The sequence below is a fragment of the Acipenser ruthenus genome, chromosome 5, assembly GCF_902713425.1.
Source record: "Acipenser ruthenus chromosome 5, fAciRut3.2 maternal haplotype, whole genome shotgun sequence".
Taxonomy (NCBI): Eukaryota; Metazoa; Chordata; class Actinopteri; order Acipenseriformes; family Acipenseridae; genus Acipenser; species Acipenser ruthenus.
Genome location: NC_081193.1, coordinates 53801516 through 53816187, shown reverse-complemented (window position 1 = coordinate 53816187; position 14672 = coordinate 53801516). Strand labels below are relative to the sequence as shown.

The 14672-nt window shown below is 37.1% G+C and overlaps 1 protein-coding gene across 2 annotated transcripts in view; it reads left to right on the top strand.

The window, feature by feature from the left end:
* The window catches only part of fdft1 (farnesyl-diphosphate farnesyltransferase 1), a 39272-nt gene that overhangs the window by 14541 nt on the left and 10059 nt on the right, over positions 1–14672 (top strand). For both annotated transcript variants that reach the window (XM_034004949.3, XM_034004948.3), the window contains one exon: positions 11123–11314. In XM_034004949.3, coding sequence (XP_033860840.1) covers positions 11123–11314 — 192 coding nt within the window. The remainder of the gene's footprint in view (positions 1–11122; positions 11315–14672) is intronic.

The following is a 14672-nucleotide window of genomic DNA, read 5'->3' as shown; positions in this document are numbered from 1 at the left end:
TGCATTCCAGTTTTTCTATGGTGGAATCTTATCTTTTAACCTCTTCAACTCCAAATGTAAAAATGAAGGTACACGCCAGGTACCAGGATTTTGAAATAATTTAATTGTTATTTTTACCCCTGAAATTGAATTAAAATACTATTAGATAGGAAATAAAACATAAGCTATATAACATTAACACTTTAAGCCACACAGTAAAATAAGTAAGACACACACTTGATATGTACTTTTTTATTTTTTGGATCAATAAAAATATGTATTTTTGAAAAGAATAACACCATACACAATAAAAATGTTTTTTTTGTAAATAGAAACCCATGCAATTAAGCGATAGTGCCCGTCGATGATGGTCAACTATCGCACTGCAGAGCCGTCATCGAGATGGCAATATTGCTACTAGAAAATGATTTTTTTCCGCTGTTTTCTTAAAAAAAAAAAAAAAAAGAAAAACACCACCTTAACCTAGATTTACCTTGAACTTGCACTGATTTGTCAGGTACCTTTCCGCTGAGTAAAGACGTTCTAAGAAAATAATCCCAAACATTTAAATTATTATTATTATTTATTTCTTAGCAGACGCCCTTATCCAGGGCGACTTACAATCGCAAGCAAATACAAATAAAAAACAAGGATGACATACTTATAAAGAGAAAAAATAATTCATTGTTAATTAGTAAATCGATTGTTTATTAACTTGTTAGGGTTTTAAACCCCTATTTATAATCATCATTTGAGCTGACGGAGTGGATTGGCTGGTGTGGTAGTAACAGGAACAGGATTCACTACTTTATTGGTTGGTTTTGAGTCTTGTTTGGAGGATCCAGCCGAGGATAGTATTGAAGACCAATTGTGTTTTTGCTGAACATTTGCTGTCCAGTAGCTGCGAATTGAACTTTTATTATGGTGTCCTGTTACAGACATGACTTCTCTTGTCTCCAGACCAGCGTCCGTTTCAAATTCTTTTTTTTTCCAATTTAAGGGAATACATACAGTGCCCTCCGAAAGTATTGGGACAGCGAGGTCTAACCTGTGTATTTTTGCTTTACAGCCAAGCAATTTGTATTTGTGATCATGAGATTAATATGAATAATAAGTACAATAATATGTGTTTTATTTTTGGGTAATTCCATGCATAGATTTGATCATATTAGAACACAAACATACTTTGTGTTCAACCCACTTAATTCAAGTTACCATAAGTATTGGGACACATTCGCTTTAAGTAACGTTCAAGGTGTAAGTCAGTATTTGGTTGCATATCCCTTTGAGGCAATAACTGCATGAAGTCTTTGACCCATTGAGCTCACCAAACTCTTTGTGTAATCATTTGAGATGCTTTGCCAAGCCTTTGCTGCAGCCATTTTGAGTTCTTGTCTATTCTTGGGGTGTTCTGACTTCAATTTTTACTTCAGCATGTAAAATGCATGCTCAATTGGATTCAAATCTGGAGATTAACTTGGCCAGTCTAAGATTTTCCACTTTTTTCTCCTGATGAACTCCTTAGTTGCATTGGCCATATGTTATGGGTCATTGTCATGCTGCATGGTGAAGCGCCGCCCAATAAGTATGGAAGTATTTTCTTCTACATAAGCAGACAAAATGTTTCTGTAAACGCCAGAATTCATTCTGCTGCTGCCATCATTAGTTACATCATCAATAAAGACGAGTGAGCCAGTTCCAGAGGCGGCCATGACATTACCTCCACCATGCTTCACAGAAATGTGTGGTGTTCTTTGGAACATCTGCAGTTCCTTTCTTTCTCCACACTTTAATCTTTCCATCACTTTGGTAAAGGTTTATCTTGGTCTCATCTGTCCATAAAACTTCGTTCCAAAACTCTCCTGGCTCATCTTTGTACTTCCAAGCAAATTCTAATCTGGCTTTTCTGTTCTTGGTGTTGTTGAGAGGTTTACATCTTGCGGTGTAGCCTCGGTCTTCTGCGAACTGTGGATTTTGATACCTTCACCCCTGCACTCTGGAGGTTGTTGGTGACTTCACTGACAGTTGTTGTAGGGTTTTCCTTGAGAACTCTGAATTTTTCTGTCATCAACTGCAGATGTTGTTCTTGGCCGACCCGGTCTTGGCTGATTGATAATTATACCTGTGGTTTCTTTCTTCTTCAGTATATTGCAAATTGTTGATTTTGTCTTTGAATTATTATCATTATTTATTTCTTAGAAGACACCCTTATCCAGGGCGACTTACAATTTTTACCAGATATCACATTATTTTTACATACAATTACCCATTTATACAGTTGGGTTTTTAACTGGAGCAATCTAGGTAAAGTACCTTGCTCAAGGGTGCAGCAGCAGTGTCCCCACCAGGGATTGAACCCACGACCCTATGAGCGCATCCGCTCCTCCAATCCTCAGATGCCACACCGTTTACCGTCTGGGTCACTGAGTTTCGATACCGTAGCTCCGCCCCTTTCCTAAATGATTGACTTCCACCTACACTACAGAATAAATTGTCATGCCATTTAGTTAAGGGTACTCTGTTCCTTTTACACAGTGCCCTCACAGGTCGAGAGGGAGATCTAACACCAAGAATCATTCGATCTGTCACAGATGTTCACAGCTCTTTTATGAGTGCCTAATTACCCAACAACAAACACCCGACCAACAAGAGACACCTGTCAGCCAATTGTTCCAATACTTTTGCTCCTTCAAAATAAAGAGGTTCAACACTATTAATTTGTTTAATTGATCCAAGAGGGTAGAACTGAATTGACTTTATTAAAAATAAAACACTTAGGAGTTGTACTTATCAGTCATGTTTTTTTTTTCAGGAGAAATGATTATTATTAGAGTTCATAGTGAAAATCCCAGTTTAGACTTCACTGTCCCAATACTTTTGGAAGGTACTGTAAGATCCCTGATCCAATGAACATAAGAGGGTGGGGCAGCTTGCTTCCATCCAAACAGAATCAGGCGTCTAGCCAGAAGGGTTGCAAAGCCCACACTGTCAGACTGCAGTCTAGATAGGGGAACATTGTGAGGCACCACACTGAAAAGTGCAATGAGTGGGGTAGGGTCAATGGGCACTTGTAAGGCTTGAGACAGGGTCTCAAAGGAGGTCCAGAATGGAGCCAACCTGGGATCATCCTCATCATCTTTTTCACAAAGTAAAACCTTCTTTCAAAGGTATTGTTTTCAGAATCCCCCGATCATGCATCAAACTCTTCTGAATCAATCTTATATATTGACATATTTCTGTACTAAAATAGTGTGTGTGTGTGTGTGTGTATATATATATATATATATATATATATATATATATATATATATATATATATATATATATATATATATATATATATATATATAAACAATACTGTGCAAAAGTTTTAGGCAGGTGTGAAAAAATGCTGTAAAGTAAGAATGCTTTCAAAAATAGACATGTTAATAGATTATATTTATCAATTAACTAAATGCAAAGTGAGTGAACAGAAGAAAAATCTACATCAAATCCATATTTGGTGTGACCACCCTTTGCCTTCAAAACAGCATCAATTCTTCTAGGTACACTTGCACAAAGTCAGGGATTTTGTAGGCATATAGTCAGGTGTATGATTAAACAATTATACCAAACAGGTGCTAATGATCATCAATTCAATATGTAGGTTGAAACACAATCATTAACTGAAACAGAAACAGCTGTGTAGGAGGAATAAAACTGGGTGAGGAACAGCCAAACTCAGCTAACAAGGTGAGGTTGCTGAAGACAGTTTACTGTCAAAAGTCATACACCATGGCAAGACTGAGCACAGCAACAAGACACAAGGTAGTTATACTGCATCAGCAAGGTCTCTCCCAGGCAGAAATTTCAAGGCAGACAGGGGTTTCCAGATGTGCTGTCCAAGCTCTTTTGAAGAAACACAAAGAAACGTGCAACGTTGAGGACCGTAGACGCAGTGGTCGGCCAAGGAAATTTACTGCAGCAGATGAGACACATCATGCTCAGTTCCCTTCGCAATCGGAAGATGTCCAGCAGTGCCATCAGCTCAGAATTGGCAGAAAACAGTGGGACCCTGGTAAACCCATCTACTGTCCGGAGAAGTCTGGTCAGAAGTGGCCTTCATGGAAGACTTGCGGCCAAAAAGCCATACCTCCGACGTGGAAACAAGGCCAAGCGACTCAACTATGCACGAAAACACAGGAACTGGGGTGCAGAAAAATGGCAGCAGGTGCTCTGGACTGATGAGTCAAAATTTGGAGAACGGTACACGAATGAGTGTCTGCAGGCAACCGTGAAGCATGGTGGAGGTTCCTTGCAAGTTTGGGGCTGCATTTCTGCAAATGGAGTTGGGGATTTGGTCAGAATTAATGGTCTCCTCAATGCTGAGAAGTACAGGCAGATACTTATCCATCATGCAATACCATCAGGGAGGCATCTGATTGGCCCCAAATTTATTCTGCAGCATGACAACGACCCCAAACATACAGCGAAAGTCATTAAGAACTATCTTCAGCGTAAAGAAGAACAAGGAGTCCTGGAAGTGATAGTATGGCCCCCACAGAGCCCTGTTCTCAACATCATCGAGTCTGTCTGGGATTACATGAAGAGAGAGAAGCAAATGAGGCTGCCTAAATCCACAGAAGAACTGTGGTTAGTTCTCCAAGATGTTTGGGCCAACCTACCTGCCGAGTTCCTTCAAAAACTGTGTGCAAGTGTACGTAGAAGAATTGATGCTGTTTTGAAGGCAAAGGGTGGTCACACCAAATATGGATTTGATGTAGATTTTTCTTCTGTTCACTCACTTTGCATTTTGTTAACTGATAAATATAAACTATTAACATGTCTATTTTTGAAAGCATTCTTACTTTACAGCATTTTTTCACACCTGCCTAAAACTTTTGCACAGTACTGTGTGTGTGTGCGTGTGTGTGTGTGTGTGTGTGTGTGTGTGTATATATATATATATATATATATATATATATATATATATATAATATTTCTCTCTCCTCTCTCTCTCTCTCTCTCTCTTTATATACACACCGGTAATTATTAATAAAAGTAAAAGCACAATATTATTACTAAAATGGAATTGCAGGATTAAAAAATAAATAAATTAAAAAAAAAAAAAATCAATCCCCAACTCCTGGGATTGGGAAATGCGTTGGAAATTGGATTCCCTAATCCAGACCTATTGAGTGTGTTCATATGATACAGCGAGTGCCCATCAACAACCTTTAATGGTCTTACAGCTGATTAACATGAACAGACTACTGCACTAAACACTTTAACACGTAAGCATTTTGCTAAAATTCATTTTTGACTGCCTGATATAAATATCCCCTTTCTACTTTCAACAAATTAGCTTTTGGAAATGTTCACTTCAAAACAATGTGCTGGCTGGATTTGATACCACACAAGATAGCATTTTACATGGTCTCAGCTCAAGTGTTCAATGATAAAATTCAAGCTTAAAAAAAAAAAAGCCTATAGTTCTGACTTCTTAAAAAAAAAAAAAAAAAAAAATCTGTTTTCTCTCTACCCTTCTGCATTCGTTGTTAGAAATGCGTGTCTTTTGTTGAGAATTGCTTTTTGATTTTGTTTTAAATTGGAACCTTGGTTTTGTTTTTCAGAAGCATAACCTGTTTTTGGACTCTGGACTCATTTCAGCATACTTATTGGAGTCTGGATTCTGAAATCATTGTACATTGTACATTTTTAGTTTGTGCATTTGCACCGTGGTTAACTAATTGTATTTTATTTAATTTTGTTTGTTTAACAGCAGTTTTTCATTTCCAGTATTTAATCTAGTAATTAGAATTATTTTTTCCTGTTTTCATAGTTATATTTTGACTAGGCTTGCTACCTTCCGATTTTAATCGGTAAACGTCAAATTACCCAAAAATATGAGATTGATTGAAATAAATTTATATAGGATAAACGTCGATAAAACCACTGACCTGTTTTTATTTCTTACCAAAAATAATAATTTTGAAATAATCTCTAGTTTGTGTAGTTTATACTTGTTGTTGTCTGTCCCATCTCCATTCCACTCTGAATGGCTAGGGGTTGCTGTCGGTCATCTCGGTGATCCCTTAACACTAGAACCGCTGTGGTTTATACTCCTACCTAAAACTGCCACTGGCAGTCATTATGATGATTACATTTTAATCAACATCAATATTACAATGAACGACAAACAGATACAACTCAAAAGTTTTATTCAAGCAAATCATATCAAACATCTGCACAGCCGAAACGCTGTATTTAAATGAATAGTTAAACATAAGAGTTTATTTCCTAACTTGCCACATATAAAGCACTACAGACAGTCCTCGCACTTACGACACAATTGGTTCCTGAAAGTCGCATCGAAGCGTTGTAGGTCAAAGCACATGTTCCCGTAGGAACAATGTTATAAATTGGGGTTACGTTCCTGACTCTATTTTTAATAAAAATGACCCATTATATTGTACTTATGCAAATATTTATTTAACTCTTCACACTCAGCCCGTTTATTTCAGGGCGCTGGCGCCCTGGTGGTTACGCGCATATTAATCGGGCACGTACCTGGCTTGTTTAAAAGTACAGACTCGGGGCTTTCCAATGACATATTCTGTGTGTGTATGTGGTGCTCCTAGCCGGAACTACGATCACCTGAAGTTAAGCCCCTCATCATGTGACAGAGTTCACAGCTTAGGTTTCGTTTTGAGTCCATTGCTCTTATCAGACATTGTTAAGGGCAAATCAATTGTAAAAAAAACTGTTGCATGCATAAAAAAAAAAAAAGAACGCTAAGTTACTACTTTACGACGCATGGCTCGTGTCTCACCGTGTCGTAAATGCTGTATCGATATCGTAATGTTGAAGCAGGGTAATAATGCAAAAGAGTCGTAAGTGCCGTGCATCGTAAGTCGAGGAGCGCCTGTACTTAAAAAAATGAAAAACTATTAATAAAATAAACATTTAAAAAAAAAAAAACAGGTGTAAACAGGTATGTACATACAAAACTGTAAAAACAAAATTATTTTTTAAATTAAAACGAAAGTAACATGTTTTCTCTTGCATGTGTCGCTCGGTGCAACACTGAATCCAGGTTGAATTGAATCTATTCAGTCTTGAACAAAGAAGACGCAGTGATTTGATTCAGACATTCAAAATCCTAAAAGATATAGGCAATGTCGACCCAGGGGACTTTTTTGACCTGAAAAAAGAAACAAGAACCAGAGGTCACAAATGAAGATTAGATAAAGGGGCATTCAGAACAGAAAATAGGAGGCGCTTTTTCACACAGAGAATTCTGAGGGTCTGGAACCAACTCCCCAGTATTGTTGTTGAAGCTGACACCCTGGGATCCTTCAAGAAGCTGCTTGATGAGATTCTGGGATCAATAAGCGACTAACAACCAAACGAGCAAGATGGGCTGAATGGCCTCCTCTCGGTGGTAAACTTTATGTTCTTGAGCTGCAGCTGCCTGCTGCTTTACAGTTTTCTGATCGAAATGTTTCTGTATTGTAAAAGGCAGTCAAAATGACTGCTTTGGTTGTTCTAGGTGGGCAGGATTATAGCTTCCTTATTTTCGTGATCCTGCCTTTCAATCGTGGTCCTTCCTTTTCATAAACAGACAACCGCATAACTTTCAGACACACAGAGTAATTTCAATTTGAAAACCTCAAAATGTCGTGGCAGTTCTAGTGTTAACAGGCTACTGTAGTTTCATTGTTAGTCATTTCAACCTGTTCTGACAGATCTCATAGACTGAAGCAGCACTAGAATGCTCTCATTCGTTTAAAAGACTGTCAATCATCAAGGCCGCACTGACAGTGCATGTTCATTTGCCAGCTACAGCGCCTGTCATTCTAAGTGCCAACTTTGAAATTAGTGGGTTAAGGTGTAGGTAAGCTTTTGCTATAGGTATACGATGACAGTTACTAGTTTGATTTGAAAATGGGCGCAAGAGGAAAACTTAACGAGAACTGTGCATAATACCCTGACCGAAGTCTCCGCAGCAGGACGAAGCGGGCCTGTCTGCCTTGCCTTCGAGTGAGTCCAGCTGTGCTGAAGCAGGAGAGGGGCACGTTAGTTCTGTTCAACTATCTTATGTTTGTTCTGTGCATATTATTTTTACTCTTAAATTTATGCTATACATTTATGCAGACCTGCTAACCTCTACGCATTTTGCCTATCCGCTACGCATTTTGAGTTGGTAATACGCCAGTACGCTTTTATCAGAGATGATACGCAATAATACGTAATCCATATTTCGCTCATCGTCTATGATGTTGCCTGTAGTTAGAGAAAGTGTTGCATCTAACGGCAGGGCCGGCCTTAGGGCAAGGCAAACAAGATAGATTAACCAATCAGGTTTTGAGTTTAGTTACGTGATAGAATAACCAATCAGCTTTGGAGTTTAGTTGACGATCCAACCTCTGTTAAAAAAGAAAAAAAAAAGTTATCGTGGGTTGACTGTCAGAAATTCCTAGCACCCAGTTTCTTTGTATAATCACTGACATTCTACTGTAGCCTATCAGGCTTTGTTGAGCTGACTCATTTGTGTTTCAACTGCCAGTTTCAGACACACTGGAGAGAGTGTCCCGTTTTTCACAAACGCCTGTTACCATACAGGGATGTCAGTAAAATTCAATTTGATAAAAATGAGCACAGCATTAACATTGTTAATGTGGTTAAGGTACGTAAAGCTTCTGTCTTTGCAAGTAGCGTACAATTACATTGTAGATAAATGCCGTTTCATTGTGCTTTAAACAAGTCATAAACGGCTGGTTTGTGATTTTATATTGAAGTTCAGTAAGATCATTAATGTAGCATTATGGATTTTGTTAACGGTAAAATATTTATGTAGGGACTGGGAATCACCGACCCGCATAAGTGTAATCCTGTTTAACTGTACAGCTAAATATTTATGAAAAAAACGGCCATACAAGTAAGCGTGTTAAAGTGGGACTTAATACTTCTACTAATAATAATAATAACGTAATATCAGAACTACCAATATATGCTTACTGATATTAACTTTTTGTGAAGCGCTCTCTACAAACGAATGGGTCCAGTCTTTTTCCTTTTTTTTAATTCTCTTTTAATCGCTGAAATCCATTTTACACTCATGTGTGGATCAGCAGGAATCCTGTAGAAGGAAACTTTATATTTCTGTCCAGAACAAAAGAATCGGGCATTACTCTAATGTTACTGCGCTAGGCATTTTGGTCGTCTTCCACAGTAATGCTGACTGTGAAAGAGTGCTCAGCTTGGTGACCTATAACAAAACCCAACACAGAGCCATCCTGAGCACACACATGCTAAGTTCACTGGTAACGCACAAAGTCATGATGTCAGCAAAGCAGCAAGTGTGTCACACACAAACCTTTAGTGAGACCTTGCTCAGGAAAGCCAAGTCAGCCATCTATGAAGCTAAACATTCAAGATCTGAAAGTGCAGTTTGACCTGTTAGATTCCTTTCTGTTCCAAACAACTCACTTTGTGGATAGCTATTACATTTGGTGCTGAGTCAGTGACTATTTACAAGTTTTTTTTTCCTTTTTTTGAAAGTGCTTTGTTTCTCTGTTTTAGAAGCTTACACATTTCAATTTGTTATGTTTTGACAGTAAATAAAATACAAACATACTACAAAAATGACTATTTTCTGTACTTGAAATAATTTTCAGTTGGTATAAATTAAAAAGGTTTAATCTATACTAAGGTAAACAAAATTAATTTAAACTGAAACAACCCTAGCTAATCATTATTTTTTTTTTTACTGAAAAATTCATACTCAAAACTCACCAGAGTGTAGCATTTAGCTGTTTTATATCCTAAATCAATTTTGGGGGGAAGCCCCCCTGACCCCCCGAGATGTACGCATAAAAGAGTGCTACTCAAATTTATGTCATACACTTGTACATGCTACGGTTTATTTGAGACAATTTGTGTGGGATCTTTATCTCTACAAGGTATAGCTCCACTGTGAGCAAACGTTATAATAATTTATTTCTTAGCAGACGCCCTTATCCAGGGCGACTTACAAGATATCACATTATTTTTACATACAATTACCCATTTATACAGTTGGGTTTTTTTACTGGAGCAATCTAGGTAAAGTACCTTGCTCAAGGGTACAGCAGCAGTGTCCCCACCGGGGATTGAACCCATAACCCTCCGGTCAAGAGTCCAGAGCCCTAACCACTACTCCACACTGCTGCCCATATTATTTAAAGCATTTAAAGTCAGTTTCACCCATTTTCTGCTTGAATTGAAAAAGATTGAAAAAAAAAAAAAAACAGTAAATTCTTTCTGGAATAAAAGTCGTTGTTAATCGTCGATTTCACAAAAAAACTAAAATCGAATAGTAGCAAGCTTAATTGTGACCCTATCTCAGATGGGGGTACACGGTACACTAGATTTTTGGAAAGAGGTACAGGGCCTAAAGTTTGAAAACCACTGTTTTAATCTAATCGACTCTAAGCTAGCTCAGGTCGGAGTTTTAACACTAGAACCACCATGTGGGTCAGTTAACCCCTTTAGGATATAAAATGTTAATTACTCTTCCACTGTAAATAGTATGTGTGTGTCCGTTTTTGACTTTTCCTAAATGTATGAATTAAATATCATGACGGCATTTCATAGCCAGAATTGCTATCAAATGATAGTTATAAACAGTTCTACCTAGAACCGCCACGTGGGTCATTTTGACACATGTATTACAATACATGTCTTTTTTTTATATAACTTAAGATATTCTACTTTTTTTGTAAATGCAGCAAACAAGACACACCTCCTTCTCCTAGCACACGTGTTTTTTTTAAATTTAACCGTCTTCTCAAGAATATGCAGCTTCAGATGACATTACAACTTACTCCCACTTCCTCTGCTAATCCTTATGAACTAACAGCGTATAGGAGATTTGTGAATTTAGTCACTCAAGTGCACAGAATGTGTTCTGTAAACAGACAGATCATTTAAACCAAGCAGAATAATGGCTGCTGTTATTTCTTTTTTCCATGCTACAACAAAACGTATGTTATATATTATTTTGCATTGTTGCAGCAGATTGCAGGAAAAACAGTGTATTGCATTCTTAGGAATAATCGTTATGAAATGTAAAACATTGAAGTTCAACTCTGGGTTCCCTGACTGTCCTGTTTGTTCACAGTACTGTCACTATGTGGCTGGCCTGGTGGGGATCGGCCTGTCCCGTCTCTTCTCTGCCTCCCAGCTGGAGGACCCTGAGGTGGGGCGCGATACTGAGCTTGCCAACTCAATGGGACTGTTTCTGCAGAAAACCAACATCATCCGAGACTACCTGGAGGACCAGAAAGAGGGCAGGGAGTTCTGGCCTCGAGAGGTAACCATGGCAATCACTGTCACTTACTCGGGGTTAATTGAGTATTTAAAAACAAAGATTGCACTGGGAGGGAGTAGAACTCTGTTTTGAAATGCAGCCTTCCAAACTTCTTCTCACCCCTTTCACCCGATCTTCTCTGATTTGATTGATTTCTTTGGTGCTGAAGTCTCAAGCAGAGCTTTACTTGAAACATACTGATATGCATCAGTACCTACGTATGTCATCTGCCATCCTATCCATACAAAAAGAGCTATTCCTAAAGAACTGGGTATAAGGATCAAAATAATCTGTTCTGATGAAAATTACTAAAAACACAGAGAAAGGAATTGAAAATAAATCTTAAGAAAATAGGATATAAAGAACAGATAATTGACAAACTCAATCGAAATGAACTACTTGAGTATAATAAAAGAGAAAAGGTTGAAAGGGTAGCATTAATAATTAGCCATTTTAAAAAATATTTTGGAATAATTTGCGTATACAGTTGGCGCCGCCTAATCGGGATCCTGATAATCGGGATTGCTGCTTAAATGGGATACAACTCCGGGAGACGATTCTTCCCAATGCTATTAATGTTGTTTAATTGGGACATCACTTTGTTTAATTGGGATACAGTATTTTCAAATGATGAACGGAGATAGCTTTTCAGAGCAAGACAGGTTTGCATAGCACAGTGTAGTGAGTACATAATTACACTGTGACTTGCGTACATTGCATAAACCATGTTGAACTCCTGAAGGAGGTGGAGTCCCCCTTGCCAATATGTTATCAGGCGAAACACAAAATGTGTAACAGAGAAAAGGTAACGTAACAAAGCTGTAGGGTGCTTTTTATTAATTTTATAATGAATCAGACAATTCTACTTTTATAATTATTTGAATTACACAGTTTATTAATTAATGAAAGATTATTCTTCACAGATGATTATAGTTAAGGCCGTGAATTTGTTGCGGAAACCGCAACTTTTAACACAGGCCACAATTTTTTTATAGTTGCCGCAACTTTTAATGTGACTGCAATGTTTCTATTATTTAGATGTAATTTCTTTGCAAACTAATGCTGAAAAATAAACTGAAACAGAACAGAAAACATCACTCTCACATTCTTTTGCTGGTAGGGGATTGGTATGCCTTGTCATCCTCTCTAACCAATCAGTGATGGGCTGTGATGCAAGTACTGAAAATTTAGAATATACATGTGAATTTGGTTTAAGAAAATGGGAAAATATTTGTATGCAATTCAGCCTTAGTATTTACTTTCTTGCGTTAATACATTAACGTACATCATTTTCTTAAGTTCAAAAAATGTAACTTTTTTAAAAAACAATAATAATTTCGATCTCGTAATGAAATATAACACTCCAAAGATAGAATAGCTGGAACAAGGCTTGGACATGCTTCCGCTCCGGAGCCCTGGAGCCAGGTCACTGGAGTGCTCCACTATTTCCTGCCTTTCACATTGAAAAAAATTCTTCCTCAATTATTCAGCTGACACATTTGAATGAACAAATTAAATAAGTATATAAAATAACTAAATGTAAATACAGAAGTATTTTAATGTACATAATATTTCTGTTGATATAAGGGATCGTCCAAAATTAACAACTAGAATCATGTATTTTGGTATCTGCAGCCATTACATTTCATGTAAGACATACTAAATACTGTACTTTTATAGAACACTGATTCTATCCATGTAACATGTATTAATTATACTTTGTGTTCCGTGTTTTCGGTTTTTATCTTTTCAGAGTTTATTTTACATGTATTAAAATGGGGATAAAATCGGTAAAAAATTGTTTTTAATTGAAACATCTGTAAAAATCGTGGGAAAAAATCTCAGTATACACACTTTACATGTGGAATATGATGTGTAGCAGTTCTGGTTTCTAATTAGGTTTAATGTCCCTGGCATGTGAGATGAAGCAGAATCTGTGCAAGTCAAGGCCACATTTCCCAAGTTAACTGGTACTTTGTGAACATTTGGGCAATCGCTGTGCTGGAAATAGTATCTACAGAAGGTATGAACATGACATCAGGACAATACAAGCCAGGTTTATTTGCCTTGAAATCATAAAAATAAAATTGACAGAACTGGGTGGTGCAAGCCATCGGAAGACGCGTCAAAAATCACACTGGACACTTCCATCAATGCATTCCATGTAAGTTTACCAAAAACATCACCATTTTCCGTCAAATATTTACGATTTAAGATCATAAGCATTAGGCAGTGTTTTAGTTGATGGACAGACAGTACTGTCGCACGAAGTCACCACATACCTCTGCAATAAACAGTGGCTGTCCAGTAAAGCACAGCGCTCCGACACAGTCATTCTGTGCTCTCTTTTTATTAAAGCGCGTGTAAAAGCCGTATAAATGGCTTGCTTGTCTCTCAGTTCACTTTATTGTTTTAATTTAATGTGTCGCTTTTTTTTCAGTATGTTCTTTTATTGTCAGTGCGAACATGTACCTCTAGCGCTGTGCATCCTCTGACCCACTTCTGCTATTTTTGCTTTTTGTTTACTTCGACACCATTTGTTTTCTTTTGAATATTCATAAACTGATTTACGTTTTCTCCCCATTCCTCACCCACTAAAAATATTAAATTTTCGTGTAAGTATTTCAATTTCGTTTTTGATCAAGTTAGTAGTTACTAGGCCCAGCCATAATAATCAGACTTTGATTGACCAACATAATCAGGTGATAATGTGTTTGTGAAGTGACAGAGAACCACAGTTGAACGTTATTTGATCCTCTGACGTCTAAACATCAGCTGTATCCTAGGATACAGTGTAGGGCTGCTTATTACAATGTCGGAGTCAAAATAAAACAGCATTTTAATCAAATTAATATGTATTTCTTAGAAAATAGTACCAGGATGTTATTTAAAATAGATAAAAATCGGGTATAATTCAGTAAAAACCGACTTCCAGTTAAAAAAAAAAATCCTGTAATTTTTCGGTAAAATTCTGAATAAACCGGAAACATGGAACACTAATTATACTGCAGGAATGAACATGGTATTTTCATGTTCAGATATCTGTTCAGGTTTCCGGCATGTAATTGAATATTTGTTAATTTGCAAAACGTTTTCAAAGTCATTATATGTAACACTATTCAAGTTGAAAAATATCCCAGAAGTAAGAAAGTAGTTATGGTTAAAAAAAAATGTTGTGTGCATTTTAGGGCTGCTACGATTAAATCGAAAATAGATTTTTCGATTTGATACCGTTCCTCATTATATACATCAATATAAATAATGGATAATAGATTCAATAATTACATTTTTTGTAACACGCATAGTTAATAACATTATTTAAATTTATCAATGAAACTGCACCAAACACACTGCCTTGCTA